The following is a 22,849-nucleotide window of genomic DNA, read 5'->3' as shown; positions in this document are numbered from 1 at the left end:
GAGGGTTGACCCAGTGGTGCATAGACATTCAATATTGAACAATTGTCACCAAACAAACTACTGCTACTCTCAAAATTGACATTCCTTGCCCGTCTGGCTGCCTCAAGCACTCGAGCACAGTCGCTGTAGTTGTGGAGCCTCACAATCATTATCGAGAGCCCTATCAATGGAATAGTCTGCCCCCTGTAATCAAATGTCAATGATGGCACCCATTGGACTCCTTACCCTCCCTGGAAGGAGGGATCCTCCACTCTGCGTTCCATCTCAAGATTTCTTCCTTGCTAATTAAGGGGGTGTTTTCTTGCCCACCGAGGGGCTAGGGTTAGGGGGTGTCATAGATATATGGCCTGTTAAGCCCTTTGAGACTGTACCTGTGATCAAGGGATATCCAAAATGAATTAAGTTGAATGACTTAATGAATTAATTGAATGCTTACGACTCTCCCCCCTCCTCACAAAGCCCAGATACTCGATGCACACTCTCCAGCTTGATTTTTTTTTACCGGCCTTTGTGGTCATCGTGAGAGCTTTGGAAATCCATGCCTCCATGAAATGTATGGCCACGGTGACATCTGAGGATTCTGGCAAGTGCCTCTTCTGAGATTTTTGCATCTTCATCTGCCCTACTGGTCATCCAGACACTCCTGCAGCAAAGCAGTAGCTTCTTCCCGGTAGGAAAATACGTTTTTCTCAGCATTTGTGTCCTCAAAGGATGAAAAATGCTGTTCCGCTTCGTCAATGCGCTTGGTTGTGTCTTGCAGTTCATTTGAAGTCTCTCCTATTGTAGGAAGGGGATCAAATTCCCCCTTATTGTGGACGTGGCCTTGATCATTGCCAGGCTTAATTCAGTCTTTATAGTCTCTGTCATGCCATATTTTGCTCTGTCTGCAGTGCTATCTGAGGTGTTCTTCTTTTCCTGGGTCATGTTAGTAGTTTTAGACTAAGCTCTTTTTATGCTGGCTTGGTGCTTTACATTTCAGTAATTTAGAAGGCACTTTTGTGCAAGTTGATTTCTGTGAAGCTGGTACTAAGAATTAGAAATTTGTACCCAATTTTCTGCCTTAATAATTTTAAGTAAGTTTCGTGTTCTCTGAACTTTCTGCCTTTCACTCCCTTTGTTGACATCCTGAGGACGAACAACTAGTATTTGACCTTGAGGTATACAAGGTCAAATACTAGCCGTCTAGTTTGTCGTCTCCCTACAGGCGATACAAATCACCATTTGACAGATACAACCAGCTTCAGGAATGAACACTACAGGTTTGGAGTTGAACATGATAAGCATAGGCTGTTAATATCGTAGTTTAAAAGGTTGACTTTAAATATTGCATTGACTGAAGGTCCGCGTTGGATTTGAAATTTGTGATAAAAAAAAAATAGCTACTTGGGTTTCAACTTTGTATTGTCCCTCAAACAAAAAGGATTTGTACAGAGCGCTATGACTATAAATACCATAAATAAACAAATCAATACATGTGGAGGGCAAAAAACGGATTTTCAAACAAGGTGTACAAGCGTATGGCTGTATGCCTATAATACACATCAAGACATAAAACATCAAAGAGAGATGGAGAGAGACAGGGAGAGAGACAGGGAGAGAGAGAGAGAGGTAGATCGACTGAGAAAAGTGACAGTCGGAACAGGATGCGGCCTCTCTCACAGTCCACAAAGATATTCTTAACACCAACAAGTGTTCCAGTATTTAATGTGCAATCACATTAAATACTGGAGTGGGGCTGGAGATGGATGGAGAGAAAGGCAGAGAGAGAGAGAGGGAGAGAGAGAGAGTGTAATTTAAAATGTCCATTTATTTTATAGTTGTCAGCTTTTCTGTAAACATATGCATTTCATTGTGTGTACATTCCAGCGAAGCATGTTGCTTTCCCTTTTGGCAGGTATCAATTCAACACGCTGCATAGGCAAACATGTCTGAATGGTTTGAATGAAGGAAAGCAGTATATGGATCTTGAGCAGTGAGCTGATAGCACGTCTAGGGATGCAGAGGTATATTCCATTCAGGTTTCTGTGTGTGTGCGTGCGAGTGGATGGGAGCCTTTTTGTCCATGTGCTGTCATGCGTGTCGATGCCTGTATACATTTGTTCGTGTGGGTGTTTGTGTGAGACGTGATATTTGCGTTGTCACACGATTTTCAATGTAGGCCGTTGGTTACAGATAAAGAATCTCAGTGGGATTAGGAAACACCAAACTGCCAGGAAAGCCAGCGGCCTTTTCATTGAGAAGACAAATGGCACTTCATCTCAATCAGGGAACATAATCAACCGAAAACAGACCAGCGAGAGTTTCCAACTGTGATCCCCTATGCAGACAATATTCGGCATCACCGATCCTAGTCAAATAATATTGTGCTGTTTGTTTTTTTTCATTGTCAAACTAAAAGTCTAAAAGTCAAACAAAAAAATTGAACACATTGTGCACTTTCATTAGTGCCAGCAGAACAAATATGTAACCGAAATAAACAAACAAAATAAAAACAATCAAGCAAAATTATCGCAATGTTGATTCTGAACGCCTTTTGAAAATATCAGAAAATACGATCTCTGCAAGTAAGCGTTTCCACAATACTAGAACAAAAATGTCAATCTAGGAGGGGGGCGGGTGTGTGTAAAGTACAGGCTATGCTTTTTTGGTCCTTCCTCAACAGCTGAACAACTTATTAGAATTCAGAGCTGGCAAAGATGTCGCTGTTACCATGAGAACATCGCCTTCACCACTGTGAAGATGGGATGGCTGCTTCCATTATGTGTGGTTTTTGGAGTGCTGTGAAAACTGATAGACTTTCTCTTTCCATCTGGATGAATAGCCCTTGTTCCTCCCTCCCTCCCTCCTTCTCGCCATCACAGTCGACTGAAAGCATATATTAACTGGCTCTGAGTACAAACAGGGCCTGTTTTTTTTATTTTGTTTTTGCATTGAAGCAGGACATCACACCTGCTACATGCTGCTAGTTGGTGGTTGCTCTGCAGCTTCAGTTGTCGCAATTGGTAGGAAGGCAAATACAGATGGAGAGACAGTGTAGCGCAGCTAGTCATAAACACACACACACACACACACACACACACACACACACACAATATCACACACTAAATTACCAAACACGATAACAGAGATGAGCGATAAGCTCTAACTGGGTTTAAGCGACGACTCTATAAACGCACAACTACATCACCATACCGGATCAGCTGTGATAACTCATGACACCTCCTTACGTTTGTACTGTCTCTAGCTGAAGCAAAGCAGGCTGTCCGTCTTAATGAACTTAAGTTCTCCCTGTGCATTGCGGTGTAGCCAGGACAGTATGCCCTTCCCCGCGTTGAATAGCTATGTAAGCAACTGGCACGTTCAAGCATCTATCTCATTCCTGCCATGTGTAGGAAGGAATCCTCTCAGTCATGTTCTACCCCTGACCTTATGAAGGCAGTTCTATGTTGACAGCATATTGTTCGGAGTGATTGGTCTATTGCATTTTCTTTTTCTTTTTTTTAAATGCCATATAATTTCCATAACCGTGTCAAGGTGTATAGCCATTACCTGTCATGATGGCTTGTAATGGAGGTATAATACTAGACAAAAAACCGAATGGAGAACATTGAACTTCACGAGCCCACGCTGTTGTTCATGACGCCTCCAGAAATATCCATTCAGTTACGTTCAATTACAATCGCCCACTCTTTTGTGCCTTCTTCTGTTGCGCTTCCTGCACCCACTCCGCCTCAGCCCCATCACGTTCCCCGGCTGTCTCACTCTTGTCAGGCGGCGCTTCTCAATACCCAGGACAACACATCCAGAACAGGGAACATTGATTCTTCTGCTGCTCCTGCCTTGTTGTTGTTGCCAGTAGAGCCCTGATCCACCGTAGCGTACAGCGGTGACCCCCTCTTGCGTGAGGGGAATAGAAGAAGGGATGTGATTTGTGTTTGGTGAAAACCCATTTTGTGAGTCTTCTGGGAAACTGTGAGCGGATACCACAGTGACCCAACTTGACTTTACTATTGATATTCAGTGTCTACTGCCCGCTAAGTCATCAATAATAACATCCACAGTTCCTGGAGCCTATATGCTGTGCTAAGGATTGACGCTCAGGGTCTCCCACAGCTGTCTTTAGGCAAAACGCAACGCCTCCGCAAGATGACTGACCTCAAAGCGAATTAACTTTTCACAATATGAAGACGACGCGTCTTCATTTTGCATATTCCATGTCATATTTCGCGTCCGTTCATGATAGCATCTGCATTAAATTTGACAGACTTCAAATTGTTGAGATCACTAGCATAATCTACGATCATCATTTCAGTTTAATTGTTATAAAAGGCATAGTCATCCATCAGGTATTAATTAATTAGAGAACGTTTTTAATGAAGATGGTAGACTAGTTGAAGGGGAAGGATTCCGTCCTTATCGTTGGCCACCGAAGAGCCCATGAGCAATGATCCCCCTAGGACTAATTCCGGGAAACAGTTATCAAGTGCACAGACTTATTTCGGCAAAAAGGCAGGTGCAAAAAGGGAATTAGCCTCAAAGAGGTTTGAAAAAAAGAATTCAGCCTTTTTACTCCTTCACCCGAAACCGAAAATTTTGTTTTGGGCCATTTTCGGTGGCCGAATATTCGGCGCATCCCTAAGATCCACTGAGTCTCTCAGAGTTCCTATCTCCCATCGAGCAGCACTGAGTAACTCAGAGTTCAGCACTTACCGATGAGCGCGAAATATCTGTGTGGATGCTCCCTCAGAGGGAATAAATATTTAACAGGAGGTCATTGAAAAATTAATAACACTCTTAAAAACATTCACAATTGACACCGGTTGATGGGATATAGAAGTAGGCCATGACTATTATTTATGCCCCGCATTGAGGTTCTGACACACTGTAAAAACATAATAACTTGCCGTTCACCTTGCCGTCAACTTATTCTCATGGTGAAATATTATTCGGCTGTCTTTTATATGAGGCTACCTTCGTAATGAAAGTAAACAAGAAGCTTTGCAGACCTTTTAAAAGCAACTGCCTACTCGGCCTTGAAACTTTTGTGCTTTAATGAATGGCAGCAGGGTATAAAATCGGGGACATTGCGTAAACATAGGGATGTGAAAGCAGAGTATAATTTCACAAGTACACCCTCGAGTAGTAATAGAGCATTTGTGCATCTCAACAATATCAATGAGCGCAGTCTCAGTGGATTATACAATTGTTTTTTACAACTGTTTATTCTATACTAGCATTGTGAATAAGTTTGCTATGTGTGTACTATGACATTGAAACGGAATAGAAACCATGTATTCAAAGGTAATGTGTCCTGCAATCATCGATAACCCTAGAGCTGCTTCTGGAATGCACTCTGGATATAGCAACTCGAAAGAGACTCGAAAGAAACTGCTTGAAAAGCATAGAGTGTCAATGAGTCCATCTCTTAGCAGAGATCCAACAATGCTTGTTTTTCTTTTATAAGAACAACATTCTGTTCACAAGCAACAGGACCGACATAACCCCGTAGGCACTTCCCCTTGTTCTCTGGAGCACATGCACACTGCACAGCTTTTATTACTCCTTCATCCTAGAAAGCAGATGCCTCACAGTTAAAGGCAATCTTTTCGTATTGTTATTACTATTTCTATGTCACAGATGCGCTTGCAAAAAAAACCTCTGGCTTGGTTTCCTGCGCTGCGATCACTCCGGTCTCTTTTAAAGAAATCAAATCCTTATCTCGGCAGCAGTGTGGACGTGGGGAATGTGTTTGTTTTTTCTACCCGCCTGTACTCCGTCTGATCTCTGACTTCTTCCCTCCAGATGGAGATCTCTATGGGGGAGGAGGAAAAAAATGACCTGTCTAGTCTAGACAAGGTCTAGCGCGGGATGCAACCAAGGCCTTACAGTAGGGAAATATTGCTCCCTACCCGTCCTGCTTAAGACGACACCAAGGAATCACATCACCAAACCCTTTCACACACAACCCAACACACAGATTAGCAGCCGGGTCTGTAATAAAAAACATCCGTTGAATTATAACGCTTTTAACCAAAGTGTGTGTGTGTGGGGGCGAGGGCATGTCACACATCATCTATGACCAGAATGCGGCCCCTACTAAGGTGATGCAGAGCATCCAAAAGTTGCCACACCACTCACGACAACTCCTCCCGCACTCGCACTGAGGCAGCACAGGTTTGACCCTTAAAATGGATTGCACAAGAAAAGCAAGTGTAAGCCAATTTCCTCGGTGAAGGAAGTAAACAGAACAAATAGCATTGGCTACAGCTGTTCTGTGAATGGCAAGGATCCAAAAGGAAGACGAGGCCAGCGAGCTTTGGCCAGAAGAAACAGCCCTAATCTCTGCATTTCCACAAAGCTTGACACGTATCTTTATTTAGCTGTGGCCTCAGTCCTCGAACGTCGGTGTGTTTTAGGTTTTATTATTGAAAAAGGATGACCTTTCTCTCGCCTCGCCTTCCACCAAACCATCTAAATGCTAAACCGCCCACTGGATGAAACACAGCTATTTCTATGATCCACGGCAGCCACAACGGCAACGGGTCACCATGGCAGGGTTCCAAGGCAAAAGCGAAGTGGGACAGTTATTTTTGAAATCCATCTCTGAGTTCAAAACCATTTTGTGGACCACAGAAGATATTGAGCCGGAGGTTAGTCTGTTATGACCTACATGGAGGAGGTCGAGGCTGAAGAAGGCAATGACCCTATAAAGGGGTGGAAGTGAGATCCAATCCTAACCAGGCAGTACCAGCCCTGAATATTATCACTAAGACTCAGTCATCCATTGCTGATTCGTTACATACTGCAGCCCCTCTCTGCAACAACACTGCTATATGTAAATCATATGTGTTATGCTTATTGCAGTGGTCTGGCTTGGTCTGTCACGGCGGGCCTCTGTGTCTTTCCCTTGTTCTGTGTCTTTAAGCAGGCAGGTTGGATGGTGGGGCTGAAGACTAGCCATTAGAATGATCCAGGGCTATGTGTCCCAGATCATTCTAACGGCTCTCCAGCCAGCCTTAAAAGGCTCACAAGTCCCTTAGAGACGAGAGAGAAGCCCTCCGGGCTTCTCTCTCGTCTCTTAAGCCCTGGGGCTTTTCTCTTACCGGCAACTACTTCATCTTTTTGACTCTGGTTTTTCCACCTCAGAACACCCACCTAACCTACTTTCCTTTTCACTCACACACCTACATGACAGATTTACTGACTTTTACTGACTTCTTCCTATTAAATGGAAGCTACGATACAATCGTCCCTTCCATTAAACGACACAAACTCTACAAGCCACGAGTTTGTTTCGTTAAATGCTTTTTTATAATAAATTCTTCGTAATTTTTCACTTATAGTGTGTGTGCCTCCATTTTTGTTGAGGCCCTTAGCCAGGTCATAACTCCGTCGATCATACCATCTGACAATGTCAGTATCAAATGTGAATTTTAATTGCTTGTGTATAGACCTAGTCAGTTTGTAAATGTAGAACCATATTGTAATGGATTCATAACTGCTTTTATTCTGCCCTCTCAGTATGTGTTGGTTAAGGGGGTTTGACTCCACCAAAAAGGATCTAGATCAGCTCCCCAATGTATGGTTCATAAATCGTTGATACATACCCCTACCAGCTCCTTAGTGACAACCTGTAATCTCTGTGGATTCCTCAAAGCGTCTCCTAATTGATTAAATAGTAAATGGCAAACTGCTTTACAATTCATTCCCACGTACCCTAATTATGATAGTGGTAGAGTATAATGAGTACATTGTATTCATAGGGTAGACATTTACATATATGCCAAAATTGCGCTTTCACCATTCTAGGCAGGTCTTTCTTGCCTTGTTCTTTTTTTTTTTCATCCATTCCTACTAATTGTCACGCATTGTTTTTAAAGACACATTATAGCAAAGGGGTCCCCCACCATGGGGGTGAGAACTCTGTTCTCAAATTAGTTGAAGGGAGATTGCTATATTTGATGATACATTTATTTTAATGGGCCCTGATCCAAAAGTGATGATATGTCAACCGATGATTCCTACACTAATAGGCCAATTTTGCCAACTACTTAGCTGGAATATGATGATGATATTACGGGCCAGATGTTGATGGGTAAAAAACAATGTGTGTGGAAGCAGGTTCAAAAATAAATGTCTGAAGGACATTTTCGCACTGAAAAATTAGGTCACGGGTCAAAGAAAGCAGGGAATCCGTATTAGCCGTTGGTCACGGATGCATCGATGGATTTGTACACGGTATATGTGCCACAGTTATCGATACCGTATACAACGCTACTACACTTAATGCCATCACAAGGTAAGCAGTGAATGACAGGTGCGAGGAGGTAGCCTCATGAAAAATAATCGTACTCACCCAAAATCCCAAGTGCAAAAAGTTTGAGTAAAGCAAACGCATTAGTATCCATCACGTTAGAGAAATTCCGTCCCAGAAGTCGGACTATCAATATAACATCCGTGAACCCGTTAAAATATGTTTGTGGCGAACCATAATTACTGTTCCGAATGAAGGACAAAAAAAATCCGTCGTCCCTTCTGCTTTCTTTAGATGTTGTTCGCCGAAATACAATATAAATGCATCGATTGCCTCGCACCCCCCTTATTGCTCGCTGGTTCTCTCATGTGTTCAAACTGATCTGGTGCCCGCTCACTACACTCACCACAACACACTGCCCCTCGCATCCTCTTGAAAGGAGGAGGGAGGAGGGAAATAGGCAGACCGGACCAGAATACAGCATGGAGACCAATTAGGCTTTAAATTAAAGCGCAAACAGATGTTTTTCTTTTTTTATTTAGCCAGGTTTTCGATTGCCCTTCAGATATTGAAGGGCAATCAGATATTTTATATTGAAGATTTTGTATTAGGCCTATTTGAGTTTTTCTAGACTTATAGGCCTATTGGGCACATGATATGGTAGATTTGCGTGTATGTGTATATGAAGTGTATGTGTTATTGTATTTTTTTCTTCAGGAGATTTTGCTTATCTTTTCGCAAATGCGTTTACAGGATAAGCACTTTTACTGTTGCACTCTGCAAACTCAAACGTAAATTGGAACATAACGCAATACTGACATCTTCTGGTCAATCTTGGGTATTGTATGATTCCAACTCGTAATAAAAATCAATGTGCTAATCATAATGACAGAACGCCTTTACTTTTCTACATTTCTGCATTTTTGCGTTGACTATTTGCAATAGGCCCAATTGCTCTTTGTCCAATGAAGTATGCAATTAAAATGTTTTTTTTCTTTTAAGTAATGACATATTGGCTGTAATGGCAGTTCAACCCAAATCGTTATAAGATAACCTCCGAATTAATTATTATCGAAGCAACACTACAAACATCGACCAGAGAGTGCATGGCTGCACCTGTCCTCAAGACCTGTCCAGCCTTGGGAAAGTTTCAACAAAAGGGGGCGGGTTAGACTTCTCTCGACCCCATGGTCCCAACCACCGTTCCCACGCAGAGCGTTCAAATGAAATGACTGCGTGCGTGGTATTTTTTTTTGCATGTTAGTCAAATGTATTCACCACTGACTACATTGCTTTCAATTGGGCTTCCCCCTAGCCTGCCCGGTGTGAACTGGGAGGACTTGGGCTTCACGGAGGAACGGTCTCCTCCGGTTGAGATTACTGGTTGAAGGAGAATGTCATCGAGTGACGCGGGAAAGTTGGGAGGAAGAAGACGAGCGAGCGAGTCTGCAGAGAGTAAACACACGGGCACGAGCACTGGGACGACGCGCAGCACCAGGTACGTTGTCTAGCCTTCTTTGGTTTTTACTATTCTATCCTATTATTTGTTTCAGAGTAGTATTTTCAACATTCAAATCGCTATTTGTTCGACTGGCCCATCGTTTTTGGTTCTGGGTTTATTTCCTGGTCTTTCTAGTTATGCGGCCACTTTCTTCTCTGCGAGTTTAGCATATGGACATGGCCGTCATGGGGAGCTGTCTGAGGACACGCAGTGGCTGTAAACTTAGAATGTTTTTGTATGTTTCAAGGGTTGCATATTGGTTAGTTTTGGATAAACGTGGCAGGCGTGGATATCAGTGTTTGTGTGTGTGTGTCAAATTAATTTCAGTGCTACGTTTACGCGAATATGATATCTGCCTGTGGCGTTGAAAACATATTGAAAACAAATATTGTATTTCTTGCAATTAAAAGCCACTGTGATCGAATCTCTTTACACATGTGCCTACAATCTCGACAACCATGCATTGTCTAGGTAATATAGCAATTATATATATATTAAAAAAATAAAGATTTGTGCCGATGGCTCTGCATGTGCAGAGCTGAATGGCTTGTAATAACCTTAAATAGCGTTGTACAGGCTAAAACAAACACATCCTCTAAGAAGGCTGACAGCTGCTGAAGGAGTGGCAACCTGAGAGCAAGTCTCACTTTGTCTCAGCCATGATTTTCAGACCTGGCAAGAAACGAAGCGTGTTGAGAGCTTCGTTAGGAGAGTGGGTGTTGTGGGGGCCTTCCTGTGGTGATATTATACATTGGCAAGGATGAACTCTGGCCGCCTCCCTCTATAAAAGCCAGATATAGCTGAGGCACGCACGGACAGTTGTCCAAACAAGAGGCTCTATACAAGAGACTCAACAAGACAAATTCGGACTGAAATGAAACGGGAATGGGTCCATAACTGGCCGTGTGTGTGTGTGTGTGTGTGTGTGTGTGTGTGTGTGTGTGTGTGTGTGTGTGTGTGTGTGTGTGTGTGTGTGTGTGTGTGTGTGTGTGTGTGTGTGTGTGTGAGACATTCAGTCAGGTGTGTCTTTCCCTTGTTCTGTGTCTTTAAGCTGGTAGGCAGGTTGGATGGTGGGGCTGGAGACTAGCCATTAGAATGATCCAGGGCTATGTGTCCCAGTCAGGTGTGTACTTGGACCCTAGAAACCCCTGGAAAAATACTGATGAATGTAGGACCTTTCGCGGACAACATATAGCAAAGGATCAAAGATTTATAAATGCACATGCTGTGGCAGAGGAAACAGCTCAGAACATGCAGAGCCATGGGAGCAAAGAGCAAAAGAGGGCTTTATACACAAATATTATTTCAAGAAGGCGATGGCCAGTGGCTAACAATGGAAAGAAAAACAGGGCAACACGGAAAAGAAAACATTAGGCACAAACACAAATTAACACAAAACACCAATGGAATATATGAACAATTCCTATAATAATAACGAGCCATAATCTTTATATATATATTTACCGAGCAATATTTATAATATATTTAAATTAAATTAAAATTTTCCATTAATATAAGTTTTCTATTTCAAGAATAAAATCCCATGTGCAACTGTGGTAAGCGGTGTAAGCGTGTAAGCGTACCACAGGTTGAAAAACACGTATAGATGACGCTACCAACTTATTCAGTGGTTCTCAACTGGTCTTACCTCAGGACCCACTAGTGTCCTTTTGTTATTAATTCACTAACCCAAAATAAATCATTTAGCAAACGAAAAGCTGTAACATTGGGGCTAAACTCAATATCATTGAACCTTGAATTGATGATGAAACAAATGTTAATTAATGGGTTTCCCTTCTAAAGATCAAGCATAAGCTCTGCAACCCAGTGATATTGCCCTCTCGATCAGTTGGGAATCACTGATCTTATTATTGCAGGGAATTTAATTAAAACCATCAGAAAATGTAATATAAGGAAGTAGAGTTTTAGAGAGATCCAAAAGGGGAATGAATTTTTGTCCAAAGACTGACTGTTAATGTAGAGTTAACTCTCCAGTGCCTTCGTAATCACTTTTTTATAAAAATAAACAATTACAGTATTATGTAAATCTCCTTGTCAAGCCCCTGGAAATGTCAGAGCATGCCAGATGTAGTGGGCCATAGAGAGACATGGATTAAAGTTCCTCCAATGTTGACAAAGGATGGCAGAACAGGATTTTAAACACTTTAAAACCATGGCAGTAACTCTTCAGGAGTGCACCAATATTTTTCGCTCGATGCTCGACTTGAACCAGTGTATTACATTACTCAATTCAATGATGCATGCATGGTCACATCATGTACTAGCTTTATTCGTGCTTGACCGGGCAATCAAATCCTTATATAATGATTTAACCATGATACAACGCGCGTCGCTATACCTGTCTGAAGAGGGCGTGTGCCGGGTAATAAAACAGTTAAGGGCATGCCTATTTCAGGTGTGCAGACTTTCGAAGGGATGTGCCTTCCCAGTGTTTTAATCTGAAACCACATGTCAAGTCATGTTAGGGCTTAAATCAAAACAGACATTATAATTCTAATGAGGCCAGGCAATCTCCCCTCGGGCAAAGGTGGAGACAGCGAGAGGAGCCAGAGCCCTGTTGCCCATTCAGTTGGAAGAGCAAGAGAGAGTGAAATCAAATGCATGCACTGGGTGTGGACAGGGTAGTGCAGTGTTTTGGAATTTAGGAACTAGATTTAAAAAGTGATGGGATGGAGCTAAATAATTTATGGCGATGCTTTCGTTGCATCACACATAAGTGCGACCACCGGGAAAATGGCACAAACAAACGACCTACGGTTTATATTTTTGTACTGTTCTTGTTACTATTTCACATAGTCTATTCATAATAATTATATATAACAGGAAAGGATTTATCTTCAACAACTTTAACAACTCTTTAACAACAAGTCGGCAGATTTGTGTTATTACCTGTCCGAGGTGGGGTTAGTTTGAGTTTAGTCTATGATGCCAAACTGCAGAAATGAATGGTGAGTCTTATGTAATCCAGTCATCCTTATCTGATGAGCTTGTGTGCACTGATTGCTGGAGAAGTCCCAGAATGGCTCCACCCATGGAGACGGTTGACAGTTGGTCTCTCTGTGTTCATCCGTTTGGGTCAAAGAGATCAGGCTCATCCTGTAATACAGTCTATAATACACAGTCTCGAAAGGTGAAAAAGACCCATAGGATTGTAACTATAACATGTTTGTTTGGGACAAGATGGGACACCATCTCATACTTGTTATTGGCCGTGTTTTCCAGTGACCAACGAGAGGAGACGACTTGTGAAGGGATTCTGCCGGAGCAGCACCTTGGTGACAAGACTGAGCCGTCAGAGTGCCAAACTGAGACGCTATACAAAGGTCAGCCCTCACCTCAACCACACACACACACACACACACACACACAATCTTTTCCCCTTGGGTGTATCAATGTCTCAAATTGACTCGTAACTTTAATGTATCACATTTTTGAGTTCAAAGTGCATTGTTGACTCATTAAAGGATCTGTTGCCGTCCTTTCCCAGAGCACAGACCCGGGGCAGTGAACGTGGTCCACGTGACCTCCTTCTACTGTAGACTTTCTGCTCCGCCAAGCACAACACCTGCCTCCGTGGGGGGCCTCCCTGCTACCAGAGACACCGTCCCACAACCCTACCCGCCGAGGTGAGCAGCAGGGAAACCATTCCGTTTATTTTATGTCTTAACAATGCATGGTTGAAACGATAACACACAGGGGACTGGATATATCACGGACTACGATATTTCCAACCCAGGCTGCAGGTTTCTGGGTTTGAATCCCAATCAACCTGTAAAGGTCTACCCCTGCCTGCTCATTAATGACATTTCAATATATTTCTCTCTTTGGAAAGCATCAGCTAAAAGACTGAAGAGTAAATAAAGACATTTTGAAGTATTAATAGCAATCACAAGACCAAAGAAAGAATATACAGGTGTGCATGGTAGGATAAAACCTACGCTCACTCATGCAAATAAAAATAAACTGCAGGAAAGGCTGATGAAAGGTTGATGGAATGATGAATGGAGAGCAGATGTATGGATTTATGAATGAATTAACAACAAATGACCCGATGGATATGCCATGGTACACTGCACTTTGACTGATATGCAGGCTGAAGGATGAGTGAGTGGAGTACGTTCTCTGAACTCGCTTAAGTGTAATCCTGATCACAGAGCATGGTGTGATTTGTAGCGCTCAAACACTATGAGCTAAAATGAAAGAAGCATGGTTCAAGCTCACAGCCGAGTCCTAGGACTCCTCTGGCATGCCTGGTACTCAGGGAAGGGGGGAACCCAGGCACATATTTAAACCCTCTATGAGGAATTCCCGAGGCCCAAAGCTCTGTCTGTACTGTAGCGGCCTGCATGTGAAGCTGCATAGTTATATAATTGGACAACAACATGCTCTTTAATGGCTACCTGACACATTTACAACTTTAGGTCTTCTCATAAAATTTATTACAATGAATTTAGAGTAGTGGAACCTGGTGGAAGCCAATGCCATATTTATAGCACACATATTTCAGGACAAATATGCATATGGGAGAGTCACGGAGTGTGCGTTCTATGTGACTGGTTTCTTTCTTCGCCGTTGAGGAGCAGTGCCTATCTTGTGTGGCCTTCACTGAACACCCTTTTTCTAACGACAATAAATGCAATTATTTCATACCGAGGTGTGAGCCAGGGCGTGTCAGATGTGACGGTAGTCTTATAAATGTTAAGTTGTTGACCTAACTTTCTCTGTGGGTGTCATCCAGCACATCATTCACATTCTACTTGACCTTTCCACCCATTGCACACTTTCTCTTACTGCGCCAGCACCACAGCCTGTGGCTCCAAACACCATTCAACATCACCTTATATGGACATAACTCACACCTCTGCTAGTGAAAGTGTCTGTGTGTGTGCGTGTCTGTCTGTCTGTGTATAGTGTGTTTGTCTGCCCATCACCTATCAGGTTTCTATTTAATTTTGTGTGCTGTAATGACACTAAGAAGAGTGGGAATACCGTGGTGCGGGGGCGGAAGGACTTAAAGTGGGATAGGAAGAGCAATGGCAGGAATGTCGTCCTCCTTGTTCGGCAACTCTCTTTTGGTAAATGTTAGACACCTGAGACCTGTAATCCCTCTGTCAGGAATATGGTTGTATAGTAAGACAAGAGTGGGACAATATGTGAAGAGAAACACTTTAATGCCCTTTTATCAAAAATGTTCGGCCAATTCTTCAAACACCTACAGACCCATCTCAAGTGTTACCAAAAGCTGCTGAAAATGTGTACTTTCTTTACTCCCTTTCAACATATTTCAGGACTGACATCACTTTTGATTCAGTGCCATTAATAGAAACTCATTCCAATGGAGGAAGTACTTTATCTAATATGTAACTGAGAAGTCCCTAATCAGTTATGTTTTTCTTTTTTGCATGTTTCCTGGGTGTACCTTTTCAAATGCAGATAAAAGCCATAAATGGCATTTGACATTGAATGCATATGAATACTTATCTACATGTCTCTACATTGTGTGGATTGAATGCATATGAATACTTTATCTACATGTCTCTACATTGTGTGGATACAACACTTAATTAAGTTATTGTTAATTCTCTTCCACGGTATTCATTCACTTCTACAGTGTTCAAGGTACACATTTGGGTCAAACTACCCTGACCTAACCTTACCTTTTTTTAGAACAGTTGAACTTCCATGCACCACAAACACAGGCTTCTCTTCAACCTAGATATCTCGCCACCTGTCATTAACCACCAATGTTTTTTTCTCTTTCTATTCCCTGCTCTACTAGTTTCCACGAAGCCCTGAGAAATGAACCTGATAGCAAGAGCTTACAGGTAAGCATCGACTAGCCAACCTCTATTAAAGATAATGGAAGCTAATAATGCCATAGGGTGGTTGGTCGATTTCACTATAGAATGAAAATAAAACAAAATTTAAATGTACTGTTCACAGTTTATTTTCAGTCCCAGTGCAAAGGGGACATGATATTTATTTTTTATAGATAAGATATCCTGGTATGTATTGTTTGAAAATCAAGAAAAAAATATCCTGACAAAACAATTCTAATCAATCTCATTAATCTGTTTGCTCAAACGGTTTGGTGATGTTATGAGTACAGGGTGTGCACCTTTGTTTTCTACCTCCCTCTAAATATCTTCTTCGCTCTTTTTTCTCGATAACCTGTTTGTCCACGCCTAAATCATTGTAGTTACCGAGTCATGGGAACATGGCTTATACGAATGCCGTTGTTGCATATTTGAAATCCCACAAAACGTTTTTGTATTCTCTCTGCATGTCCTTTGTCGAGTGACTCCATCTGATGTTGACATGTGAAAACTATTAACCTGAGATTATTTTATACATGCTATATGAATAGCTTTGAGGGATGTGTGGTAAACAAGTTGGGATCAGATTTAATGTTAATTTCTACAGTGATGTTTCATTTTGGTACATGTTGAAGACAAATTGTTATTCTGTTATCATTGAACAGGACCATGGCAATGCATCCCCCGGAGCCTCATTAGAAGAATCTCTAGGCCTGAAACCATCAGAGAAGACATCAGTCCTCATCAACAACCAAGAGAAAGCAGTCCCGGATTATGTTTCATCAACAACCACTCACACCTTTTTCCGTGAGATTCCAGAGTACGATTACGACCGTGGGAGTTTAAACACCGTTCCACCTGTGTCCAAACTGAACAGTACTTCAGTGGACTCGGTGGAAGACAGAAAGTCAAACTGGACAGAACTCGAGACTCCAAACATACTTGTGGGGTGTAATAAGCCCAACAAAGCAATGCTGTCTTCAGCCATGGTGTCAGTTCTTGCCCCACATTGGAGCAGACGGAACCAGCGGACTAAGAAAGGGTTATCCTCAGAGGACTTTGAAGCACAAAATGTGGCGCTTGGTCCGAACACTGGCGCTCAAACTGTCCACAATCGGTTTCTGGAACCCCACAGGCATTTCCGTGGTGAGAGGGATTTGGGAGATGGACCTCATGTTCAAGACCCATTGGTTGGCCACAGGAGGAAGATTGATGGTTGGTCCTCGTTCAGTGGGCCCTCAAGCCTAAACCTTAACTTCACAACAAAGCGGCTCACGCCCCGTACGGTTTCTGTCGACATGGATTCACATACTCTAGACAACAGAGACACAGTAGGGTGTTACACCAACCCAAAGGAGAAAACACCACCTCCGATACCTTCCCTCTCATTGGATCTACGCACAAATGAAAGGATTTCGCCAGGGGCTCATCAGCGTCCCCTGGCTAAACCAAGCTCCAAACCAACCACCAGCGGCTTCCTTCTTTCTCTTAGGAAAATCGGTTCGACTTGGAAGAGCCCATCCATGTCAGAAACGGGAAGCCGATCTCTGACCGGTCCAAACAGGGACCGAGCTGCAGTCTCATCCAATCTCAACCCTTCCTTTGCCTCACCCAGTAACAACTCAACACAACGATGGATGCCCCGCCCCTATTCGTCACACATTCCTCACGGACCGAACATTTCCCAGACAGACAGTCTGACAAGTCCGACTTTTTCGCATCCGCAGAAACCCATCTCCACTAATCAACCAGGCCCACAAAAAGAATTTAGTACTTCAGACAATAACACAGATCCAGCCAGGCTTACCCAGTATGAGCAATACACTATACTGAAGGGTCAGGATCTCCCAAGAGGCACTACACTGAGGTCAGGAACCTGGTGGAAGCAAGTGACTCAGGAAGGTGGTGTGCAGCCTGGTTTCAAAGACACTGCCAGCATAATCAACAATAACAGACATGAGACACACACGCCCTTAGTTACACCCTGTAATAGAAACAGTGACTTGGCCTCCTTGAGGCCAAATGACAACAGGAGCTTAAACAGACAGATTCCCAATCATGCGGAGCATACCAAAGCTGAAGCCATTAGTTTAGGCACACATGCCCTTGTTTTTAATAGACCACGAGGACCAGAAACTCTCAGGCGAAGCAATGCCGAGGATAGATCTGGTCAGCAGTCAGACACGTTCTCCACACAGTCTAAGGGCGTCAATTTGAATGAAAAACAATCACAGCAGCCGCATAGTTCACTAATTGAGGTGAACAAGGTAAATGTAAACAAAGCCTCAGCCAACATCATTAACCAAAATGTTTACTCATTGGATAAAAGCCATCTAACTGCACACACCCAGAGAGCACTACTTACCCCTTCACCAGTCAGTAGCCCTACTTATATGGATTGTACAATTTCAGAAAACACCTCCCCTAAGATTCTAAATGAAAATCAATCCATCCACACCAACGACACTCCGACCTGTCGTGAGCAAAAACCTGCCTCCAGCCAAGACGCTAGCTTCCAATCTACTGCATTACCCCGTTGCACCTACAAAAGACCTACACCTCTTGTTTTCGAGCGGACCTACCCCACCATAAGCAAGCATGTGCATCCTAAGGCCTTATTTATATACAAGGCCACAGTCTCCTCTAAAACAAACTGCAAACCTCTACTCACAGTTCCCACCTCTCCCCCCAACCCCTCCAGCACTCCTGTCCCATCTACCACCTCCTCCGTGCTCCTCACTGTCCCTGGGAAAGTCCCCACCGCCACATCTCCAACCCCTTTCATTGGCACCTCGTTTCTCCTAACACCCCCAGTGACTCCCACCCCTTCATGCTCCCCCTCCCCCTCCCCAAAATCCTCCTTATCTAAAAAAGAGAGAACATTCTTTAAAAGCCAGGACATTTCTTCTTCCAAGAAGCAATCCCCCAAGGGTCGGAGAAGGGTGACGTGGCAGGACTCAGTGGATCTGCAAAGGTCTGAAGATGACATGGGCCAGGCTTCATTGCCACCTACCCCAAGCCCACCACTAAAGACCAGCCCTTCGCCTCTAACTAGATCTCCTCATAGCTTAGAAAGTCTGTCTACCTTTTCTTTCCTCAGAAAAGGCAATTCAGCTGATGTCCCCAGATCCTCACCTGTCTTTTGGCCAATTCCCAAGGCCACGAGCGGAAAGGCAGAGAGTGAAGAGAGAAGTCAACAAACTGTGTCTGCTAGCCCTGTCAGCCCCATGGACTGGACCTCAGAACACACAGGGGGGTTATCCCCATCACCTGGCCCAAATAAGAGGTCACCAGACAGGGCTAACCAGTGGCAGTCTTACGTTCCGCTCTCTCTTCCCCCAGACTTCAGCTATAAACAACATTATAGCTCTCCACCTTACTCCTCCCTCAAGTCTGCACGTTCTCCCCAGGGGGAGGCGGAGAACCCTTTGCCCACATCTCCTCCTGGCTTTCAGCCACAGACTTTCTCACCATCTTCTATCTCTAGACCCAGTGCCCTATCGCCCGACCCAGCTGCAAACAGAACCTTAACCCAGTCCCAGCGTTCTCCAGACCCTATTTCCCCGACACAAACCGTACCTCTTCCTTTCCCAAACCGACCTGTCTTGCCTGAGGGCTTGAAATATGAAGGTTTGAGATTAAAAGAAGCTGACGACAAAATCAGGAAGCAGAGTTACAAAACCCCCAGCTCGTCACAAGAGGACAACAAAGCGGTTATGGGCTCAGAGCGTCTCTCGCTGCAGACTACACTACAGGATAAAACACTCCCCCCATCCACTGCGTGTTTGAATGTAGTTGAAACGCTTGTTTACATCCTTTCCAAAGGTAATTCGACGGACTCGCCGGGCAATGCCACACCCAGATCTCTGATTCAGTGTACGGGCAAAACAAGGTTCTCCATTGGGAAGAAACCGAGCATTCAGCTGAGCACCAAAACCAGTGGGGTTGGGGGTAATCAATACTATCCATTGAATCAGAACGCCCACACAAGCAGCACAAAGGACACTCCATTCCCTCTGTTTACAGCGACTGACAAAAGCAGTGCAAACGGCAAAGGCCCTTCCTGGAGGAATGAAAGCACCAGTAGACCAGGCGACAGTTTACCTGCTAATCAGGAAACACGTTTTGTACCAGACAAAGCAGCAATTGAACATGCATCCAAGGGAATTACCCAAATGGACCAAGGCGTCAGTAAATTAAGACGACAATTTGCGGGTCTGCTTTCTGATGATCTCACACGTTCTCCAAAAGGTAACCAAAGCTCTAAGACACCAACTATTAGTGGATCAAGTGTCGGCAACAACAGTGACATCACCATGAAAAGTAATGATACGTTAGAAGGGGATAAAGAGATGGACATACCTGGGGACACGAATGCTGAGGAGTTAGAGAGAAGAGAGACGGAAAAGGACAGATGGACAAAAAATAGATTTACTCTCGTACCAAAACAAGGGCTATGTAATAGGAGCAGTGATCATTTCTCGAGTTCCTCTCACATTACACCTGGAATAAATGCTCAGACCAAGTTTTTAGTCTCAAATCACCCATTTACAGAAAGGGAAGCGAAGGAGGAAAGGGCCAGCCCAAGACAAATGAGCCTGCCTATCGAAACTCAATGTCGGGATCCCGATCTCTGCAAGCAGTCACCGGGGGACTCTGCCTCCACAACGCTGTCTGCTAGTTCCAACAACAGGCCTCGCGCTCCCTTCACTCGGTTCTCCTCATCTCCAATCTCTCCTTATCTCACAGGCACTGAGATAGATGATAGTGTCTTCTACAGTCCCAAAGAGCAGACGCCCCCTGATGAGAGGGGAAGGTCGGTCTGTCCTTTGGGTACCGCAAGGCGGAAGATGTCCACGAGTCCATCCACCGAAGGTCCGGTTCAAGCGAAGGGACGCCTGGCGTCCTACTCTTCCTGTGCCGACCTGAAGTATGGCATCGACGCCGGACGCTCTATCTCCGTGAGCTCGGTGATCTCCAGTCGGCGTCAGGGCTCGGAGCGCATCTCAAAGGGGCTGCGGGTCCTGAGTGTGGATGACCTCTCTGAGCCAGCAGAGACATCAAAGTATGAAGGCCAGAGCATGGGCGATCAGGGAAGCACGAGCAGCTATCGACTGTCGTCTAGGCCAGGCGAAATGAGGTCGAAGTCCCTCCCTCGATCACTCAAATCCCTGTCCTGTTGGTCTTCAGAGGACGGCCCACCTAAAAGGCAGAGTCCAACAACTTCACCACAAGACCGCCCGTCAGGTCCAAGGTCCCGGAACACTGATCTCTTCCAGTTTTATTCAGAGGGTGGTCTGACCCCACCGCCGTCTCCGGCATCCCCAGCATCCCTGCTGATGTGCAAACCCCCCCGTCGGTCCTCCCCTCTGTCCCCTGCCGCGTCCAGGGACAGTCTTTCAGTAAGGGGGATGCCGCCCACCAGGGGTATGGTCGCCAGCCTCTCAGACTTTGACGAATCCTCAGACAGCAGCTCAGACTCGACCACGGACGATGAGTATTACCTGGAGTCTGAAGAAGACGACGACAAGGAGAGTTCATTGTAATGGAGCATGTTGCTGCGTTAAGGCCTTTTCTCTCATCTTAAACTATTTTTATTCTTTGAATCAAAGTGATGGGATAAGATTTCAAATGTGTGTCAAATCTATGTGTTAAAAAATGGGAACGGGTAAAGAGTATCTGAACAAACATTGGAACGAAACGCTTTATGTTTTTTGATTTGTTAATATGATCAAAGTGTGACAATGCTTTGGTGATAATTTATGCTATTTTCGTACTTATTTATCTTGATTTTGCAATGTAGGATGCAATCCAAGTCCTTAAACCCACATAATACTCCAAAATACTAGGGTACTGTGTATTCAAAATCTTTATTGTATTATATTATGATATAATATTATTTGCTGAAAAATAATAACTATATATATTTTTGGAATACAATAACAAGCTAATTAAAATATCAGTTTTAACAAGTGCTAAATGATAATTTCATAAGAATAGTTTGGCCTTAAAGAATATCAAAAGATTAGGAATGAATTTATATTGATGGGTGATGTTGCTTAGTAAGATCTTTTTTAGCCTTATATTTAAATGTTAATACAGATTTCTATTTCTGCTTTTATTTTTTTTACTAAAAATCGATCAAACCTTTGTGTTTTGTATTTTTTTCTTTAACTTTGTAAATGAATTGTCAAAGTCTAGTTTTATCTTTTGACCATTTAATTTGAAGTGTCTATTACTCACCCAAAAATCGCTCTCACCTTGAGCCCCCACCAGTGCCTGCCTACTAGTGTTTGAATCATTGGTGAGCTATATTGTGTCCATTGTGATATGATTTCGAGCCAAGCAAATTCTGATGCCATGGTGCATACTGTATTTTAAGACTGACATTCTTGGTCAGTGGCTTCATTGGGTGTTGACCTAATGGGCTTAACTACAGCAAATGTTACCAATGGGTGTAACACATTTAGCACTACATTGGGGCCTATTCAAAGTCTATGTGAAAATGTAATGCTGCACCCTTTCATACGTACTGTATAGCCTACTTCAAAGTTACAAGTCAAAGAAATAACAACGGTTTAATAGAGGAAAGAAAATCTGAAATTGAAACATCAGCGGACATAGGACAGTGGTTTATATTGTACAACAAATCTTGTTTTCCAGAAAAGACGGCTCTTGTTGGAAAATTGCAGGACTTCACTCTGAGCACTACAGCAGTCTGGTGACCTGTAGTAAATTAAATTACCTCTGTGTTTGTTTGTAAGATAGCGTAATGCCATGAATCTGACCATCTGTAGAGGAAGGCCAGTCGTGATGCAGCCGCTAGTGCTCTGCTTGCCTTCATCCTATTGGTTGTTCCTAATCCCCATCCTAATTGTATACCAGTGTTCTTCAACCTGTGGTACGCGAGGGTACTGCTGGCTGCTTCTATTCTTAAAATAGACACCGTTTATGTGGCATCACGTGGAATAAATTGTTTTAAAAAGATTTAAACTATTCAAAACGATGAGGTACTTTGCGGTATAAGCCGTGTCACGTCACCTTCACTTTCCACATTATGGCTTTTTAAACATTTGAAATTTTGAGTAGTGTCAGTTAATTCCATCTTATGTATAAAATGTTCAATTGCAATGTTGCCCATATATGTTTTGTGTTAATTTGGTTTGCTTAATAAACACAATGGGGGAATAAGCAGCGTTGCTTACTTTCTTTCCACTGTTTCCCACGTGACCATGGCCTACCAGTACAGTTGTGTGT

General features: G+C 43.4%; 2 protein-coding genes and 1 long non-coding RNA gene across 3 annotated transcripts in view; 2 read left to right on the top strand and 1 right to left on the bottom strand.

The window, feature by feature from the left end:
- Nucleotides 1-7,622, top strand: part of LOC132452695 (uncharacterized) — a 75,553-nt gene extending 67,931 nt beyond the window's left edge. Inside the window, exon 4 of the long non-coding RNA XR_009524469.1 lies at nucleotides 5,803-7,622. This is a non-coding gene — a long non-coding RNA (uncharacterized LOC132452695). The remainder of the gene's footprint in view (nucleotides 1-5,802) is intronic.
- LOC132452694 (receptor activity-modifying protein 3-like) overlaps nucleotides 1-8,682 on the bottom strand; it is a 28,247-nt gene extending 19,565 nt beyond the window's left edge. The window contains exon 1 of the mRNA XM_060045430.1: nucleotides 8,357-8,682. Coding sequence (XP_059901413.1) covers nucleotides 8,357-8,408 — 52 coding nt within the window. The 5' untranslated portion in view covers nucleotides 8,409-8,682. The remainder of the gene's footprint in view (nucleotides 1-8,356) is intronic.
- A 791-nt stretch (nucleotides 8,683-9,473) lies between these two features.
- On the top strand, nucleotides 9,474-22,783 carry zmp:0000000991 (mucin-2). The gene is made up of 5 exons (XM_060044705.1): nucleotides 9,474-9,752; nucleotides 12,999-13,099; nucleotides 13,264-13,402; nucleotides 15,556-15,601; nucleotides 16,258-22,783. The coding sequence occupies exons 1-5, from the start codon at nucleotides 9,649-9,651 to the stop codon at nucleotides 21,136-21,138; spliced, it is 5,271 nt and encodes a 1,756-aa protein (XP_059900688.1). The 5' UTR covers nucleotides 9,474-9,648; the 3' UTR covers nucleotides 21,139-22,783.
- Nucleotides 22,784-22,849: the final 66 nt, after the last annotated feature.

Source organism: Gadus macrocephalus, chromosome 23, assembly GCF_031168955.1.
Source record: "Gadus macrocephalus chromosome 23, ASM3116895v1".
Classification (NCBI taxonomy): domain Eukaryota; kingdom Metazoa; phylum Chordata; class Actinopteri; order Gadiformes; family Gadidae; genus Gadus; species Gadus macrocephalus.
Note: the sequence above shows the minus strand (reverse complement) of the source record. Positions and strands in the feature narration are given on the sequence as shown.